General features: G+C 39.0%; 1 protein-coding gene across 4 annotated transcripts in view; it reads right to left on the bottom strand.

Annotated features, from left to right (window-relative positions):
- The window catches only part of rnf220a (ring finger protein 220a), a 462,984-nt gene that overhangs the window by 178,669 nt on the left and 267,416 nt on the right, over positions 1–16,899 (bottom strand). For 2 of the 4 annotated variants that reach the window (XM_048602024.1, XM_048602026.1), the window contains exon 2: positions 8,341–8,464. In XM_048602024.1, coding sequence (XP_048457981.1) covers positions 8,341–8,464 — 124 coding nt within the window. Of the gene's footprint in view, positions 1–6,298; positions 6,305–8,337; positions 8,465–16,899 lie in introns of all 4 variants that reach the window. The other 2 variants (XM_048602025.1, XM_048602023.1) reach the window with 2 other exon arrangements.

The following is a 16,899-nucleotide window of genomic DNA, read 5'->3' as shown; positions in this document are numbered from 1 at the left end:
TAGTTTTGTTAATTTGTTCACTGTTAGAGTTAGACAAATAAATTGTTTACTTGTTGATTTAAGAGTGAGTGGAAGGATTCTTTCATTTAAACTCTCCTTTAAAACAGCTTGGGAGGTGAAAGGCAGGCTATAATATTTTTCCCATTTCCTTTAGCAGATTATGAGGCAAGGTGAGCTTCTTTGCGTGTTTCAGTTTTAATTATCAGAGGGGTTTGACCTCCTCACCCTAACACAAGTTAGAGTGGAGTGATCACGGCAGCCCAGAGAGCGAGACATAGGGTCAGAGAAGAGTGGGTAAGATTTTCAGACATTGCTGAGCTTGAGTGTGGGGATGGGGGAACTGGAAGATACCGGTACAGGCAGACTAATGGCTTCCCAGCATCATTCTTGGAATTGGCTATTCTGCAACAGACAGATTCAGAGTCCAATGGGAAGTCATTTTTGTCAGATCAACCTTCAGGTAATGAGTACAGCAAGGGGACAGGGTCAATAGCCTGAAGGCAGGCAGCCTGCAGCAGGTCAGGGTGTCAGTCATCCCAGACAGGTCTACAAGCCATCCCTTCCCTCCTTGGTGTGGATGCTGCCAAAAGATGCCATGTGAAGGGATTCCCCTTGCATCCCCCACCCTACCCCTAAGTCTAGCTGTTTTTTCTATTTTTTCATTTGAAGTTTTAAGAAAGTTGGTGAAAGGGCACCTTCATGTTCACAGGCCCTCTCAGTTACTTACACTAACTGCATTTGGCTGCTATAAGGCTGATTGGCCTCCAGTTTTGACCTTTACTGGACAGGAAGTCCGTTTGCATGTCAATTGAATGGATGTCTCAGTCAAAACTCCAACACATGAACGTTTGCCACCAGGAATGGGCTCAGGTCCCAGAAACAGTTCCCTGTTCCCTGCCCCAAAATGAAAATTCAGAACGGTGTTTGAAGGTGGTGTTTGCAACAGTATCAGTGAATGAGAAGCACAGAGAATCAATGATTAAGGGGGAGGGGGAGGGTGTTGAGGTGAAATCCTGCACAGAGTGGGGAAGCAGGAACCACATATACTCCTCTTGACCCACAAGCAGTTCTGCAAAGGCATTTTCCTCTTATGCATATCAGTCCTCGCCTACATTTAGCTGCTGGGTTTCTCAGTCTGGTTAAGCACTGGAAATTTGAAGTAATCTAATTAAAATATTTAAACAAGTAAACCTCCTGGGAGCAGGTTGGCCATACACCCGCTCCCTGTATCCCTAACCTTATTAAACTAGAAGCTGGAGGGGCAGAAGCAGATTGCGTTCAGAGTTGAAGTCTTTTTTTTAACCATTTATCTTCTTATCCAACCCAAACCTATCACTTTTCAGGGCTTAAAATTTCTTCCACTATCTTAGAGTTAGAGTAAACAGCTCCACAATTTTAACTGAATGGTGAGCACCTGCATAAGCACAATGAGTTAAATGGTCTCTTTCTATGTTCTAATTTCTTTGAGTATACGGAATACTTCGATTCACTGATTCTGGGAATAGAATATCAAACAGACTAAAGTATGAAAGAGGATATAACATCTATAATCTGTTACCTGCTTGAAATTTGCACAAACAGTAGGTACAAAAATCCACTTGGATACAGTCCTGGCAGAATGCCATTTGTAGCCTTTTGTTGTATTCCTTCTAACCTATGTGTCTGCCTGCTTGTATTTGGGACCACTACATTCATGAGGCTTTTCACTTCACTGTGTAATGCATAGTAACATATTGGATAAGTACAGTAATAAAAAGTAATGAACATGTACTGTAACATAATGTACTGTGCACGAGTTGAAATATAATGTAATGTACATGTTCTATAATATAATGTAACCTAATGTACTGTGGAATTGTGATATCAATCAGCATCATATTCTCCAATGTCAGCTTAGGTGCTGAATAAAGTTCTCCCTATTCTACACCAACAATGTGCTTTCTCAGCACTTTGACCATTACACTAGTGTGAATATTTCCGTTCCCCTATGTAGCCATCCTCATGGCCTTTCTGAGTGAAAATGATGATTAAGAGCAAATTAATGTTGAGTTATGAACCAATTTTGCGCTACAGGTTAAGACATCCCAACCTCTTTTCATTTACAGCTAGCAAAGAAGGGAGACTTTATTGTCAGTTTTCCTGGTCTACATTCATTCTCCCTGACTGTCAAAAAAAAAGTCTACTGTGCTTAGCAAATTCTGGTAAACTTGTAAAAACAGCAAACGTTTCAAATTGATATTCCATATCAGTCTTCATTCCAATAGGTTACTTAGTCACCAATAATGCTGTGTACAATCTAAAGCTATATAAGTCAAAGTGCATATGGATATGATTTGATTTATCTATATTTTAATATCATTTATTTGAGAGTTTGGAATTTGGAATTTGGCCTAGTGACATGTGGGTTTGGTCCACATGTCTGAAGGGGTTTCCATGTTTAACATATAACTATTTCTGTAGCCACAGTGTTCTCTTTTTAAAACAACATGAGAGAGAAAGTTCCTGGTATGTAATTGGGTTTTGATTTCACTGGGACAGTTATTTTTATATATGCAGGTTTCTACAAGGGACGATTAGAATTGCATAACATGTGCATGGAGATGGAGTGATTACCAGAGAATCAGCATGGCTTTGAAAAAAAAACGGCATGTCTTACCAAACTGGTAGAATATCTTGAGGTAATTACTAAGACATTGACTGAGGGCAGCTCAGGCTTGATATCATTTACATGGATTCCAACTCTTGGTTAAATCTTTACAGGAAGAAGGTTATTGCCAGTGACAGTGGTAATGTCTGCAGGTTGATTACTATCGGAATCCTACAGGAATTGGTGTAAGGACTATTGTTTTTCACAGTCTTTATTGAAACAGCAGTATGGATGAAGGCATTGACAAAACATGGCTGAGCATATGTTCGTCTCCAGATTTGTTTACACAAAATTATAAAGAGCTTTGGGATCTCCTGAACATGTGACAAATGTACGATAAAATTAAATTACCTTTTTCCTTCATTTTATATGTAGGAAATTAGGACTAACTCATGACAGGGATTTAGCATATAAAAGTTTAAATAATCTTTGGGTAAAAGTTTCAAAAACAACCCCCAAAAACGCACTACAGCATCAGTTTACTTGACATAGTTGTCAATTAGTTGTGGAACTGTTAGTGTAATAGTAACAGTATTGGACAAGGCCCAGGCTAAAGTTCTAGGAATGTACCTTCATATCCACCATGTCAAACACTGGAATTTGAATGGAATCAATAAAAGGCTGGAACTAAAAGGCAGACTAATGGAAACCATGAAATCTTTGTCAAATGTTGTCAAGATCCATCAATGAAATGTGAAGAAAGGAATGAAACTGGGCAGATTAGTCCGGCATTGACCTAGTTACAGCAAATGGCAATGGCAAATCCAGGCTCGTAGATCCTAAAAATCCTCCTCACTAACAGTTAAGGGTCTGTGCTAAAATTGGGAGAGCTGTCATGGACTAGTCAGGCAACACTCACAAAATCATCTCCCAGACACTATTATTGACATTGACAGGACAAACAACTGGAGAAAAAAATCCAATCTTCACATTGAGGATACCTTCCATTAAATTGTATAGCACCACCACCATTCTAAATGGGGCAGATTTTGAAAAGAACTGTGAACTCAAAATGAACAGCAATGAAACTCTGTGAGTTACCAGGAGCAGCAGAATTGTATTAAACTTCAAAATATAACCTCATGGTCCAGCATATCCACCGTTTCACCATTGTCATGAAGGAGGGAGATGAACCCTGGTACAATGAGGAGTACAGAAGGGTATGCCAGGTGCAGCACTAAGCATACCCTAAAATTAGGTATCAATCTGGTAAAGTGACAACAAAAGATTACTTGCGTGAGCACAAAAAGCGTACGATAGACAGAACTAGGTGGTCCCTCAACCAACAGATCAGATATAAGTTGTGGTATCCTGCCACATCCAGTCATGAATGGTGGTAGACAATTAAACAACTAACAAGAGGATGAGATTTCACAAATTTCCCTGTCCTTAGTGATGTGGGATCTCAATACATCGGAGTGAAAGACAAAGCTCAAGCATTTGCAACTATCTCCAGCCAGAAGTGCCAAGTGGATGATCTATTTCCTTAGGTCCCCAGCATCACAGATGCCAGACTTCAGCCAATGTGATTCACTTGTCGTAAAATAATGGCTCAGCTGAAGGCACTGGATACTGCAAAGACGATGGGTCCTGACAACATTCCAGCAATAATACACTGAACTTATGCTCAAGAATTAGCGCACCCACAGGCAACTTGTTATGCTACATCTATAACACTTGCATTGAACCAGCAATGTGGAACATCACCCAGCTATGTCTCTTCCAAAATGCTTGGGACAAATCCAACCCAGGCAATTACTGCTCTTTCAGTCTATTCTCAAACATCAGCAAATCTGCATTTAAACAGGAACAGTATCACAAAAATCTGGCCCTTGCTAAACTGAAGAGAATGGGAATGAAGGAGATAACTTCATTGGTTGCAGTCACAGTTAGCACAAAGGAATGTAGTTTTGGTCATGTGATGTAAATCATTTCTGTCCTGGGGAATTCACTGCATGTGATCCTCAATGTAATACCCTGGGCCCAACCCAGCTTCAGCTGTTTCACCAATGACCTTCTCTCCACCAAAAGATCAGAAACAGGAATATTTATTGATGATTGTACAATGTTCAGCAACATATACAACTCCTCAGGTACTGATACTGATATACCTATAAAGGGAAACCCAGGAATTATAGACCAGTCAGCCTGACGTCAGTACTGAGGAAAATGTTAGCGTCCATTTTAAGAGAGCACTTAGAAAACAGTGGCAAGATCAGACACAGTTATCATGGATTTATGAAAGGGAAATTATGCTTGAAATTGTGCTGGAATTCTTCGAGGATATAATTCATACAATTGGTGAGAGAGATCCATCGGATGTGGTTTATTTGGACTTCCAGAAGATTTTCGATGAAATCCCATACAAGAGATTAACGTGTAATATTAAAGCACGTGGGATTGGGTGTACTGTACCAAAATGTGCAGAATACTGGTTGGCATGCAGGAAACAAAGAGTAGGAACAAACAGGTCCTTTTCAGAATGGTAGACAGTGACTAATGGGTTACCGCAGAGATCAGTGCTAGCACCCCAACTATTCAAAATATATGTTAATGATTTAGATGGGGGAACTAAATGTAATACCTCAAAATTTGCAAATGAAACAAAGCTGCGTGGGATGGGAGCTGTGAGGAAGATGCAGAGATATTTCAGTGTGATTTGGATAAGTTGAGTGAGCGGGCAAATGCAAGGCAGATGCAGGATAATACGGATAAAGGTGAAGTCACCCATTTAGGGAGCAAAAACCGGAAGGCAGATTAGAATCTGCATGGCTATAAATTAAGAGAAGGGAATGTGCACAGAGATCTGGGTGTCCTCGTACATTAGTCACCAAAGGTAAGCATGCAGGTGCAGCAGGCAGTCAAGAAGGCAAATAGTATGTTGGCCTTCATGGTGAGAGGATTCAAGTACAGGATCAGGGATGTCTTGCTGCAATTGTACAGCACCTTGGTGAGGCCACACCAGGAGTGTGCAGTTTTGGACTCCTTATCTGAGGAAGGATGGTTTTGATCTAGAGGGAGTTCAGCGAAGTTGTACCAGACTGATACCTGGGACAGCAGGACGAACATATGAGGAGAGGCTGAATCGGTTAGGATTATATTCGCTAGAGTTCAGAAAAACGTGGAGGGATCTCATAGAAACCTATAAAATTCTAATAGGACTGGATAGGGTAGATGCAGGAAGGAAATTCCCAGTGATGGGGCAATCCAGAACCAGGGGTGACAGTTTAACAATTGGGGTAAACCATTTAGGGCTGAGATGAGGAGAAATTTCTTTACCCAGAAAATGGTGAGCCTGTAGAATTTGTTACCTCAAAAAGCAGTCAAGGCCAAAACATTGCATGATTTAAAGAAGGAGTTGGATGTAGTACTTGAGGCAAAAAAGATCAAAGGATATGGGGGAAAACTGGGAACAAGCTACTGAGCTGAACGATCAGCCTTGATCATAATGAATGGCAAAGCAGGCTTGAAAGGCTAAATGGCCCACTCCTGCTCCTATTTTTCCATGTTTTTCTGAAGTCATGTTTGTCCAAAAACAGCAAGATCAGTCTTAGACTGATAAATAGCAAGTGACGTTTGCACAACAGAAGTGTAAGGTGACAAACATTTCAGTAGCATTGCCGATCGTGAACAATTCCATCTAACCACAACCTGACCCTCACCTCCACTATTAATGTGCTGGATGTTAGACCACTGGTTAGAAACTGAACTGGACCAGCCAGGTAAATACTGTAGCTACAGGAGCAGGTTAGAATCTAGGAGTTCTGCATTAATAACTCACCTACAGACTTTCCAAAGCTTGTCCTCCATCTACAAGGGATGTGATGAAAAACTCTGCACTTGGCAGGATGAGTGTAACTGCAACAACACTCTAGAAGCTTGATATTGTCCAGGATAAGGACATCCACTTGATTGGCAACAGATACACAACCTTCAATTTTGACTCCTTCCAACACTGATAGACATTGGCAGCAGATGTACGACAGCAACTCATCACAGCTCTTTCAACAGCACTATCCAAACCAGTGACCTTCATTAGACAAGGGTTGTAGATGCAAGTGCCCTTCCAATTCACAAAATGTCCTGACTTGGAATTACATTCCAGTTCCTTCACTGTCACTTGGTTTAAATTCTGGAACTCTCTTCCTAACAGCACTGTGGCATTTCTACCCTCCATGGATTGCAGCAGTTCAAAAAGGCTGCTTGTCACTCCCTTAAATGGGCAGTTAGGAATGGTTAATAAACGTTGGCCTAATTAATGACACCCACATCTTAAGAATGACTAAAAATAGTAGTATTTAATATATTGTTGCATTTTAATAGATGTTTTACTCAAAATAACTAATTAAAATTATGTGCATATTTTCTTACAGAAATTAAACTGCTGTTTGGTAAAACATTCATTTCTAAAAAGTCTTACCTAACATTTTGTTTCAATGAGCACAGTCATTTTTAATTTTGGAAACACCTTCCACACTAAAATTACAGTCTAGATCTGGGTCAATGCCTGAGAGAGGTGCTGTGAGACTTTCTGGCAGAGATAATCTCGAACTGTTTCAGTTTGATACCTAAGGGAGTGTATGTACAGCAAGATGTCAAACCAGGTTTAAAAATGCCCAAGGGGTTCCTTTGGACCTTCTGAGCCCTCTTTAAACCTACTCGACATTAATTTAAATGCTTAGTCAATTCAAGCATGGTCTCCAAACATTTAAACTTTAACCGCTGGGTGATGGACTTTGTGCAAGCATACATAAAGCTCTCTCCAGGGCATAACAACTGGAGTTTTGGCTAAACAAGGTACTGGTTAGAGCCCATACTGGTTTGCTTTAGGTAGCTGTGGGATAACTGTAGCATTAATTTCTATACAGAACAATAAAAGATATTGGTCTGTTCTGATTCAATACATTTGTCTTTTTAATAGTTATGTAATAAATAAAATTTATACCTTGTATCAGATTGGCCCAGCAATAGAGCTACGTTTGGTTGGACAGTTTCATTGCCTATGTGAATTTAAGCTGGCCAGTTGGATGTCTAGAATTTATGGTTCGAGCAAACAAAATTTGTTGATCAATTTTAAAACTATTTCCCAAATCTGTCAATGGAATGTAAACACAAGTAACCTCTGAAAACAAATCTGCGCAACTACAGTCTTGGCTCATACTCAGAATTGGCTGCCAGTTCTCCAGCTAAGCAGTATATATATCACTTTTTCTCATTCTGTTCTCTACACCACACGACAATACTAGCCATTAACAAATTTGTCACCAGACAGCCATTTCATGCAAATAACTGGACTGTGTTCTGCACATAATAACATGCAAAACGATAATGGTGGAACTCTTCCAATCCATCGGGTTAATTATATGTTTTAATTTAACTTAAAGAAAACAGTAAAAAAAAGACCCAAAAAATAATGCAGGCAATAAATGGTGCTGAAAGGAGAATATCGAAGCCAGGTCTTTAACTCATCAGTAATAGATGTTCATTTCAATCCAAACCCAGCCTGAGTGACTGGGTGCTTGTGCACTCCATCACTGCTGACAACACAGACAATCTGTGTGTAAATCTTATCAGCTTGCTTGCTTCCATGATAGTTCACTATAATTTCTTTTAACTCCCTGTGTGTATGTGTGGTTTCCTCAATGTTATGCTACTGACACTAGTTAAAAAGGAAGTTAAATATGTCATACCACGTGCTTTGAGTGAGCTTTTCCAGTTCCTGTTCCATATGATCTTGGAGTTCATTTGGGCGGAGCAGCACCTGACAGATGGGGCAAATTGGGGCTTGAGTGTCATACAGCGTCGCTTTCTTCTTACCTAATTAGAAGAATAGCACAAAAATTAATACAAAATACCACATTAACATCAGCCACCTGAGATTTAATGATTTCTCCATCCTCCTCTTCTAAACTAAATGAAGCATGTTTACACACCAGTTTACTTTCAAGCTTATTCTTGCCCATAACCAAATGTCCTATTCTTCTAAATGTATAAAATGGGATATCAATACATCACCAGCATTCCTCTATTGTTCCTTGGTATGTTTACTCTTTAAACTATGCAAAAAAGACAAACGGGAAACAAACTAGGTAATTATGTATATTCAAGGCTGAGATATTTTTAATCAGTAAAGGAATCGTTTTATGGAGAAAAGTAGGAATGCCAAGTTGAGGATAATCATTTCAGCCATGACTTCATTGAATGGCAGAGCAGACTCTATGGGCTGAATGGCCGACTAGAAATGGAAGCAAACAGTTTGAATTGGACTTTTCTCTGTTATACCACCCTTATCAGGCAGGATATCGGATGTTGTATAGTGTAATCGTTCTGAAAGAGTTTATGTGGAATTTGCATTCGCTCCACCCAATCCAATGATTTCACATATTCTCTGGGTAGAGAAACAGTTCAGTCTCTCATGAGGTCCCCATGGACAAAGAAGTGAACAGCTGGTTCTTGAGAATTATAATTATGTTACGTTTATTCACTGCTACCATGCAATAAACTACACCCTGTTACATAAACAAGTACCTCTTCTTTTTTAGACTATCTAGAGGTCTGTCACCTACCGCTGATATTTATGTGCCCTTAGGCATAGCATAGAAAGAGGCTTGGTTACAGCAAACTACCCAAACACAAGCCACCAGCGGTTGATAACTAGAAGATGCGACAGTAGTAAAAAGTGAGGTGGCAGTCATTCCTGATGAATGCTCTAATGCTCTCTAATGCTTTATTTGGTGAAGAAGATACCATTGAGAGCACAATTCCCTCTCATAATGTTGGTCCTAAAGCAAAGGCTGGCAGAAAATATAAGGCAGATATCCAAGGACATTTTGCTCTTTTTAGTTTTCTCCTGCTTCTTTTGCTTCTATAATGACAATTTTATTGCAGCACCACCAGAATTTCTCTTTAACAGCAAGTCTGGTTTACTGGTGAAATATTGCTCAAAGCCTGCTATGCTTGTTACAAAATTAGGCCAAGCAGGAGTGGGCAAGAAAGTTTGCAGAGTTACAGTACTTGGTGTTAATCTTGTCCTCATACTAGTTTGGTCCAAAGAGATAATACTGGATCTTAGTAATGGAACATCATGAAATGCTTCATCCAGACTGTGAATGAAGAAGGGAGACTATGGCTCATGTTACCTATTTATCCAAATAACATGCAATAGCATTGTAAGGGGCATCTGCTAATCTGCAGTTTCAAAAGGAAAAGATGTAGCAATAAGGAGAGACAAAACATAAACAAATACTTCCTTCATAGCGAAATATCATTTCAGAAAAGCATACATTTATAAGAGATAGGAGCAGAAGTAGGCCATTCAGCCCATCGAGTCTGCTCTGTTATTCAACAAGATCATGGCTGAAATGATAATCCTCAATGCCACATTCCTACCTTTTCCCCTTAAATCGTTTCCTTTACTGATTAAAAATATCTATCTCAGCCTTGAATATTCATAATGACCCAGTTCACTGCTCTCTGTGGTAAAAAATTCCACAGATTCATATCCCTTTCTGAGAAAAAATTCCTCTTCATCTCTGTATTATTCCGAGGTTATGCCCTCTGATGCCAGACTGTCACCCAAGGGGAAGCAATCTTTCTGAACCTACCATGTCAAGTCTTCTAAAAATCTTGTATGTTTCAATCAAGACTCCTCGCATTCTTCTATATTCTAATGGGCACAAGCCCAAATGGTTCAACTTCTCTTCATAAAACAGCCCCTTCATACCTGGTATCAGCCTAGTGAACATTCCCTGACTGCCTCCAATGCCAGCATTTCTTTCCTTAGATAAGGTATACAAACTGTTCACTTCCCACAGAGAGCTGTAGAACAGATTCATTTAGTCGTACAGTCATACAGCACAGAAACAGACCCTGTGGTCCAACCAGTCCATGCCGACCATAATCCACAACTAAACTAGTCCCACTTGCCTGCGTTTGGCCCATATTCCTCCAAATATTTCCTATTCGTGTACTTATCCATTAGAAATCCACAAGAAAATCCTGCAACTCAGGAGCAGCCGCAAGATCCACGATCCAAGATTCTCTTGTTCCACTGTTTTCTTTCTTGATCATTCTTGAGTACAGGAATCAAGGGTTACAGGGCAAATGCAAGAACATGGATGTGAGGAATGTCAGATCAGCCATGATCCTATCGAATAGTGGAGCAGGCTCAAGAGGCCAAACTGTTCCAATTTCATATGGTCTTATAGTATTCTAGATGTGGCCTGAAGAGTACCTTGAATAGTTTAGGAAAACCTCCTTATTTTTATGCTCTATTCCCTTTGAAATAAAGGTCAACATTCTAATTGCCTTCCCCATTATCTGCTGAACTTGGATGCCAGTTTTTTGTGATTCAATTTCCTCTAAATAGGTACCTAGCTACATTTTTCATTTAGTCTCCAGTGGCTGATAAATGATTATCTTATGGTGGTCAATTAAAATGATGCTATTACATCTTAGTTATTGCTAAGAATATATATTTATGATTTTAAGCAAACTGGCTGTTGCAATCTGCACTGAATTAGCAAAATGGACTAAAAGTAAAGAACATTTCAAAGAATAAATTAAACTAAATTTTCCAAAGTATGAGGCTGTTCATGGTCATCACAGTCACAAGACAATGTAATAATTCCCAAATATATTGGAAGCACTTGGGGTCAGCCAAGCACTTGGATTGAGAGAAGGGACGATCAATTTGCAAAGAAAAAATCATCAAAGTGTCTTTATGCCCAATGACAAGACCATATTTCAATTTCAATTGACGCTATTTCACGGCAACTCATAATACTTCAGTGGAACAACTGATTTAAACCATGGATTTTAACCGGAACGTCCCTGATACAACATGGATATCCTATCCTGCTGACATGTATACTTGACAGATTTCTGTATTTTTTAGTGGTGAAGGAAGCATAGAAAGTCAAAATCAGAAAAAGGAGGAAAAGAATGGCATCAGTATCAAGAAGCATGAGTCCTATCAGCACAGCACAGTATTGCATGACATAGAGAAATCTAGATGTGTGTGTGTCTTATCAGCTGAAGAAGGGTGTCTAATAGATGAGCTGACATCTTGGAAGAAGAAAATGAAATGCTAGACAACAAAGAGGTTTGTATCTAAGTTTCATACGCATCTGTGCTGCTAAGCCAGTGAGTTCTCAAAAGTTTGCTGCTGATAGTTAAACACTGCTTTCAGCTTTCTTTGCATAATGAGTCACCAAGCATCTGGCTTTACAGAAAGACATTAACAGCTGTAAGCCATCTCAAATAGACACAATTACACGATTAAAGGGGCAGCAGGATAGGGCTGTTGCAGTACTCAGTCCTTTCAGCATTTATTGAAAGAGGGGACAGGAAAATAGAGTGTGAACATGATTCTACTACTTTCTTTTCACATCCCTGATCAGGTACACAGAAGAATTAGCAGATAGTAACAATAAATTTGCTCATGTAATAGCAACTGACAATATTTACAATCAGAAACAACTTCCTCGAATTTAAAATAAAGATTGGAGGGAGCTGTAAGCAGATCCCAGCCAGAAATTACTTCTGCTTCTATTTTTGTCCCCAGACCTTCCACAAACAATACAAATTACTGTGACTGTTTCCCAAAAAAAGCATACACATTTCCAGCAGGGAAATCCTGTTACAGCCATGCACCAGCACAAACAGATGTCACGTAAACAGCTGTCTCCACCCTTGGCCTCATCCCCTGCCTCTAGCTGTACTGTATTAAAGACTCATTTATTAATAGGTCAGCAATTAACACGCTATGCATCCTGACACCTACTGAACACATGGCAGGCACTTATATTCACTGCAGCTTGGCTGTTTATTGACAAAGGATTTCTTCTAATCACCAGGATACGCAAATAAAATTAAACAAAAGTCTGTGTACTTCGAGGGATAAATTTTGAGCTAAATTCTCTTCAAAATCAGTCAGATAGGGTTTCATTATACAATTTCAGTTGGTTGAGTGATTAATAGGAACTTAATCAGAAATATATGAAAAGGAAGGCAGCTGGGGAAATGTTCAATATGATAAGCCGGGGTACAGATTCATTTCTGATATTTTCCACCTTGAGTGTTTCTGATCCTGGCCATTGTCTCCAAGCAAAGGCATTGAGCAGAAGCCAGATGCTTCCCATAAGGAAAGAAAGAAGGAGAAACAATCAGCCAGTGAGTCAACAAAAAGCATTGTAGCAAGAATAGCATTGTAAGGTTTAGGAAGAGGATGCTTGCTTGTCATCTTAGCCAACAGAGAATAAAGTGGCATTGGGGGTTGAAGAGAATGACGGCAGTTGAAGTGCGAGCCACTAAAGAGAGAGAAAAATCAAGTGTCTTAAAAACAATTTAAAATACTTTGTTACAAATTGGAGTAAAGCTCAGTGATTATTTTTCATAGTTTGGGTAACTGTTTTATTTAGTTAAACTTCATTAAAATTGAAACTAAATTGACTTCAGCTTATTCACATTGAGATTGTTTTTCCAGGTTTTATTAGAATAAGGATGCCTTTCAAGTCTGCATTGGAATTTGAGTTCATCAAAAACTAGGCATTATTCTGAACTATTTCCACTTTTACTAAGTGATCCAATAGGAATTATTCTGAAGTCCTTCTCTACTTTCAGCCAAAAACTGTAGCAAATAATACCTGAAATAAATCTATCAGAATCAAATGACTGTAGTGTTAAATGTTTCAAATTCTAACTGTCGATTTTTAGATATCAGCACAACTTGCAAGTGCAATGAAAATGTTTAATCTTCTGCTTCAAAATGTACCAATACCATCAATTTGTTCACTCTTTTCCCATGAGAGACTCTTTTGCTCATCTGTCAGTTTTTGTGGCATTGGTCCAGATGAGTAAAACTAGCTAAATATTTATCTTTAAATTTCTGATAGGTTTCTTGACATCCATAGAAGCAGCAACATTCCTCCTGGCCCAAGAAAGAACCTTTGAGGTGACCTTCTGTGATTCGTGCCCTCCCATTCCTGCTTAATTTACATTGCAGTCGACTTTATCCTTTAGTTCCTAATTCTTGCTAATTCCTGCTTCCCACCACTGGCCAAAATACCACCTTGACTATTTTTGACCAAGAGAAAGAACAGAGCTATTTACATGAGGCCAATAGTTAAGGAAAGTCATGTGTTTCTTCCTGCAATGCATCCACCCAACCCAAACACATTTCAAGTTAAAATTGTGACCAAAGCATTTCCAGGTATTGCATAAACTTTTTCAAAACAGCTTTGATGACTGGACAAAATATAGGACAAAGCACCAGAAATGACTGAATCATTGTTTGAATGAACATATTTGTTTCTTTACTCATCTTCTGGGCAGAAATGTAGTTAATTAGCCAAATGCCAGATGGCACTTTATTAACTGCAAAGAAAGATAACTGTACAAAACTCAATGTGATTTAGAGGCCGCTAATGCCTTCACTGGAAAATCATGTGTGAAAGGAATTGCAGTGGAATAACTGGGGATTTGGAGGATTGGTTTGAAGAGAGTTCACCATCATTGTTGATCAATAAAACTACATCAAGTCCCAGGATTGAGTCCTGATTGGTTGTGAATTAGATGCTCATCTAAATATAAAATGGCTGACAGCAATGGTCCCAGAGAATCATAGAATTCGAAGAGCATCCCACCCAGACCCAGCACCCTGCCTTATCCCTGTTACCCTGCATTTCCCACGACTAATTCACCTAGCACATCCCTGGATACTATTGGCAATTTAGCATGGCCAATCCATCTAACCTGTGGAAGAAAACCGGAACATCCGGAGGAAACCTACACTGACACAGGGACAATGTGCAAACTCCACACAGTCACCTGACAGTGGGAATTGAACGATGGTCCCTGGCGCTGTGAGGCAGCAGTGCTAACCATTGAGCCACCATGCCGCACTAGAAGGGAAGAATCATTAATGATTCTGACTTCTTATCCTAAACCAATGATACCTTCAACACCTTTGACTGAAGACAGTCACACTCACAGCCTTGACTGCAACAATAAGAATGGTGTTCCTGGGCAGCCAGAGATGTTGAACCATGGTCCTCAGAAATCAGTGCCTCCAGAAAAGATGTGGCAACAACAAGGAAAACACTGACAATAAAATATACCAATTATCATATTCTGATACAATCTTGATGATATGATACCATCTCCCAAGCTCATGAAAAATGCATTTATGAAGATTACAATGGTCTCCAACATTAACTTGCTAATTAGATAATTCCCTCCCCATCACCTACCAAATCTCTGTCTTCCATAATTCACAAGGTAAAACATGAGCCCCGAGGCCTTTTTAGAACTAGAATTAATTATGGTATTGTTGATAGAGGAGGGGCATGTTTAAGGATTTTGCACCTGGCTGCTGAAACTATTGTTCATTTTTTTTTGTACAGATAACTACAAACCAATTACGCTTGCTTATGACAAATGGATATTGATCAGCTGGCTGTGAAGTCTGCTACATATTGAGTGTAATAAACCAGCATTCAGAAAATCACATTCTCCTTTGTCTGCTGTCACCAGGTAAACAGAAAAAATAAACAAAATAGAGGGGAGGGGAATCATAGACATCTTCTTGGAGGCATTCTGTTTGGCCTTTCCAAGTATAAAAGGGTTAACTCTTTTTCTGAACATTTAATTAATTCATCACATTTACTTGCCGTGTTCAACAGCTAAAAAATAACAACGTGAAAGATCACTTAATCTTGAAAGCCCAACCTTTATCTGCATTTCTGATTTAAATTTTCTAAAACTGGAGACACAATGTTCTTTTCCAAAGGATTGTGGATGTTTAGAGACCTGGCAAATTGTAGGCAAGGCACTATTCCTCATTAATACTTAGCTAAGTGATTGATGATGATTCCACGGAGTCACATAATTCCCTCAGTAGACAGGAGTATAGTCAACTATTCTTTCACTTTTTCTCTCTTCTCCCCCTTCCCTCCCCCACACCGCACACAACAGAATAGTTCTGGTACATTGAGGACAATACTGTACAATGAATTGCACTGCTCTGGTTAATGGAATTGGTCAGTGCAATTGTTACTGAGCAAATCAAATGGAGAAAGGAGAAGACAAGCTGGCACCTCAAAGTAATGGCTTAAATCGAGTTTCTTTAAAATTCAACGGCAATCACAATGTTCAGACATGGATTTTTTTCAATTCTGTGATGTTACTGGTAAATTTGAAATCTGATCTTTAGAATGCTAAAATAGGTACAGAGTTTTGATACTGTGATATTTTCTGAGGAAAAAAATTATCTGATTGCAAAGAGACACTTTAGTCGTCAATAGTTCACAAACTGAAATTTCATTTTAGCTGAAAAATAAAATCATAAAGTAGTTATACAATGTATTATGAAAATGGAAAGTTGACAGTAATATTGATAAATTAAAGATGTTGGATCACAAAGCCAAAATATCATAGAAGAATTTACCTTGTTTATGCAGGCATGATAACATAGTGGGCTTTACTGGAGTACTACTCGAGAAGTTTTCACTAGTGACCCAGGTGATATGATTTCAAATCTCAGTAAGGCTTAAATTCAGTTAACAAAATAAATCTGCAATGAAATGTCAGTGTCTGTAATGGTGCCATTGTTGTAAAAGAACACATTCAATTCTCAAATGTTCTTTTGGGAAGGAAGTTTACTGTCCTTATTCAGTCTGAAATATAAGACTCCAGAGCCATAACAATATGGTTAACATTTAACTGTCTTCTGAAATGATCAATCAAGCCCTTTATTCATATCAGGCTGCTATGAAAAATAATAAGAATAATACACGATATATACAACCTGGCATCAATTGAGGCACTAGGTATGTGCTCAGTCAGTTATGCAAAGTCCTTCACACTAACATTAAAACTAAAACAGAAAGAGGAGCAGATATAGGCCATTCAGCCCTTCAGGGTCACTCAGCCTGTCAATACCACAATGGCTAAATTAATTCTATATCTGGAGCTCGTACAAACGTTAGGAGAACTGCCCCAGAGACCAGTCAAGCAACCAGCGTGACAAAGCTATAATGCAGTATCTAACACTGTCGCTGAAGAAGCTTTCAGTACCATTCCAGATTTTTCAACCAAGGAGGAACTGGATAATGTATCTACTATAATAGAGCTCAACAAGATCAGTGACCACCTTTCCAGTGGTCAAATCCCAGGAAACAATGGCATTTCACATGAAATCATGAAAAGTGGAAAATTAGCAAAGCTACAGAATTTCCATGTGTTGTTGAGCA

The sequence above is a fragment of the Rhincodon typus genome, chromosome 10 (assembly GCF_021869965.1).
Source record: "Rhincodon typus isolate 14 chromosome 10, sRhiTyp1.1, whole genome shotgun sequence".
NCBI classification, from domain to species: Eukaryota; Metazoa; Chordata; class Chondrichthyes; order Orectolobiformes; family Rhincodontidae; genus Rhincodon; species Rhincodon typus.
This window is presented reverse-complemented; position numbering and strand designations above follow the sequence as displayed.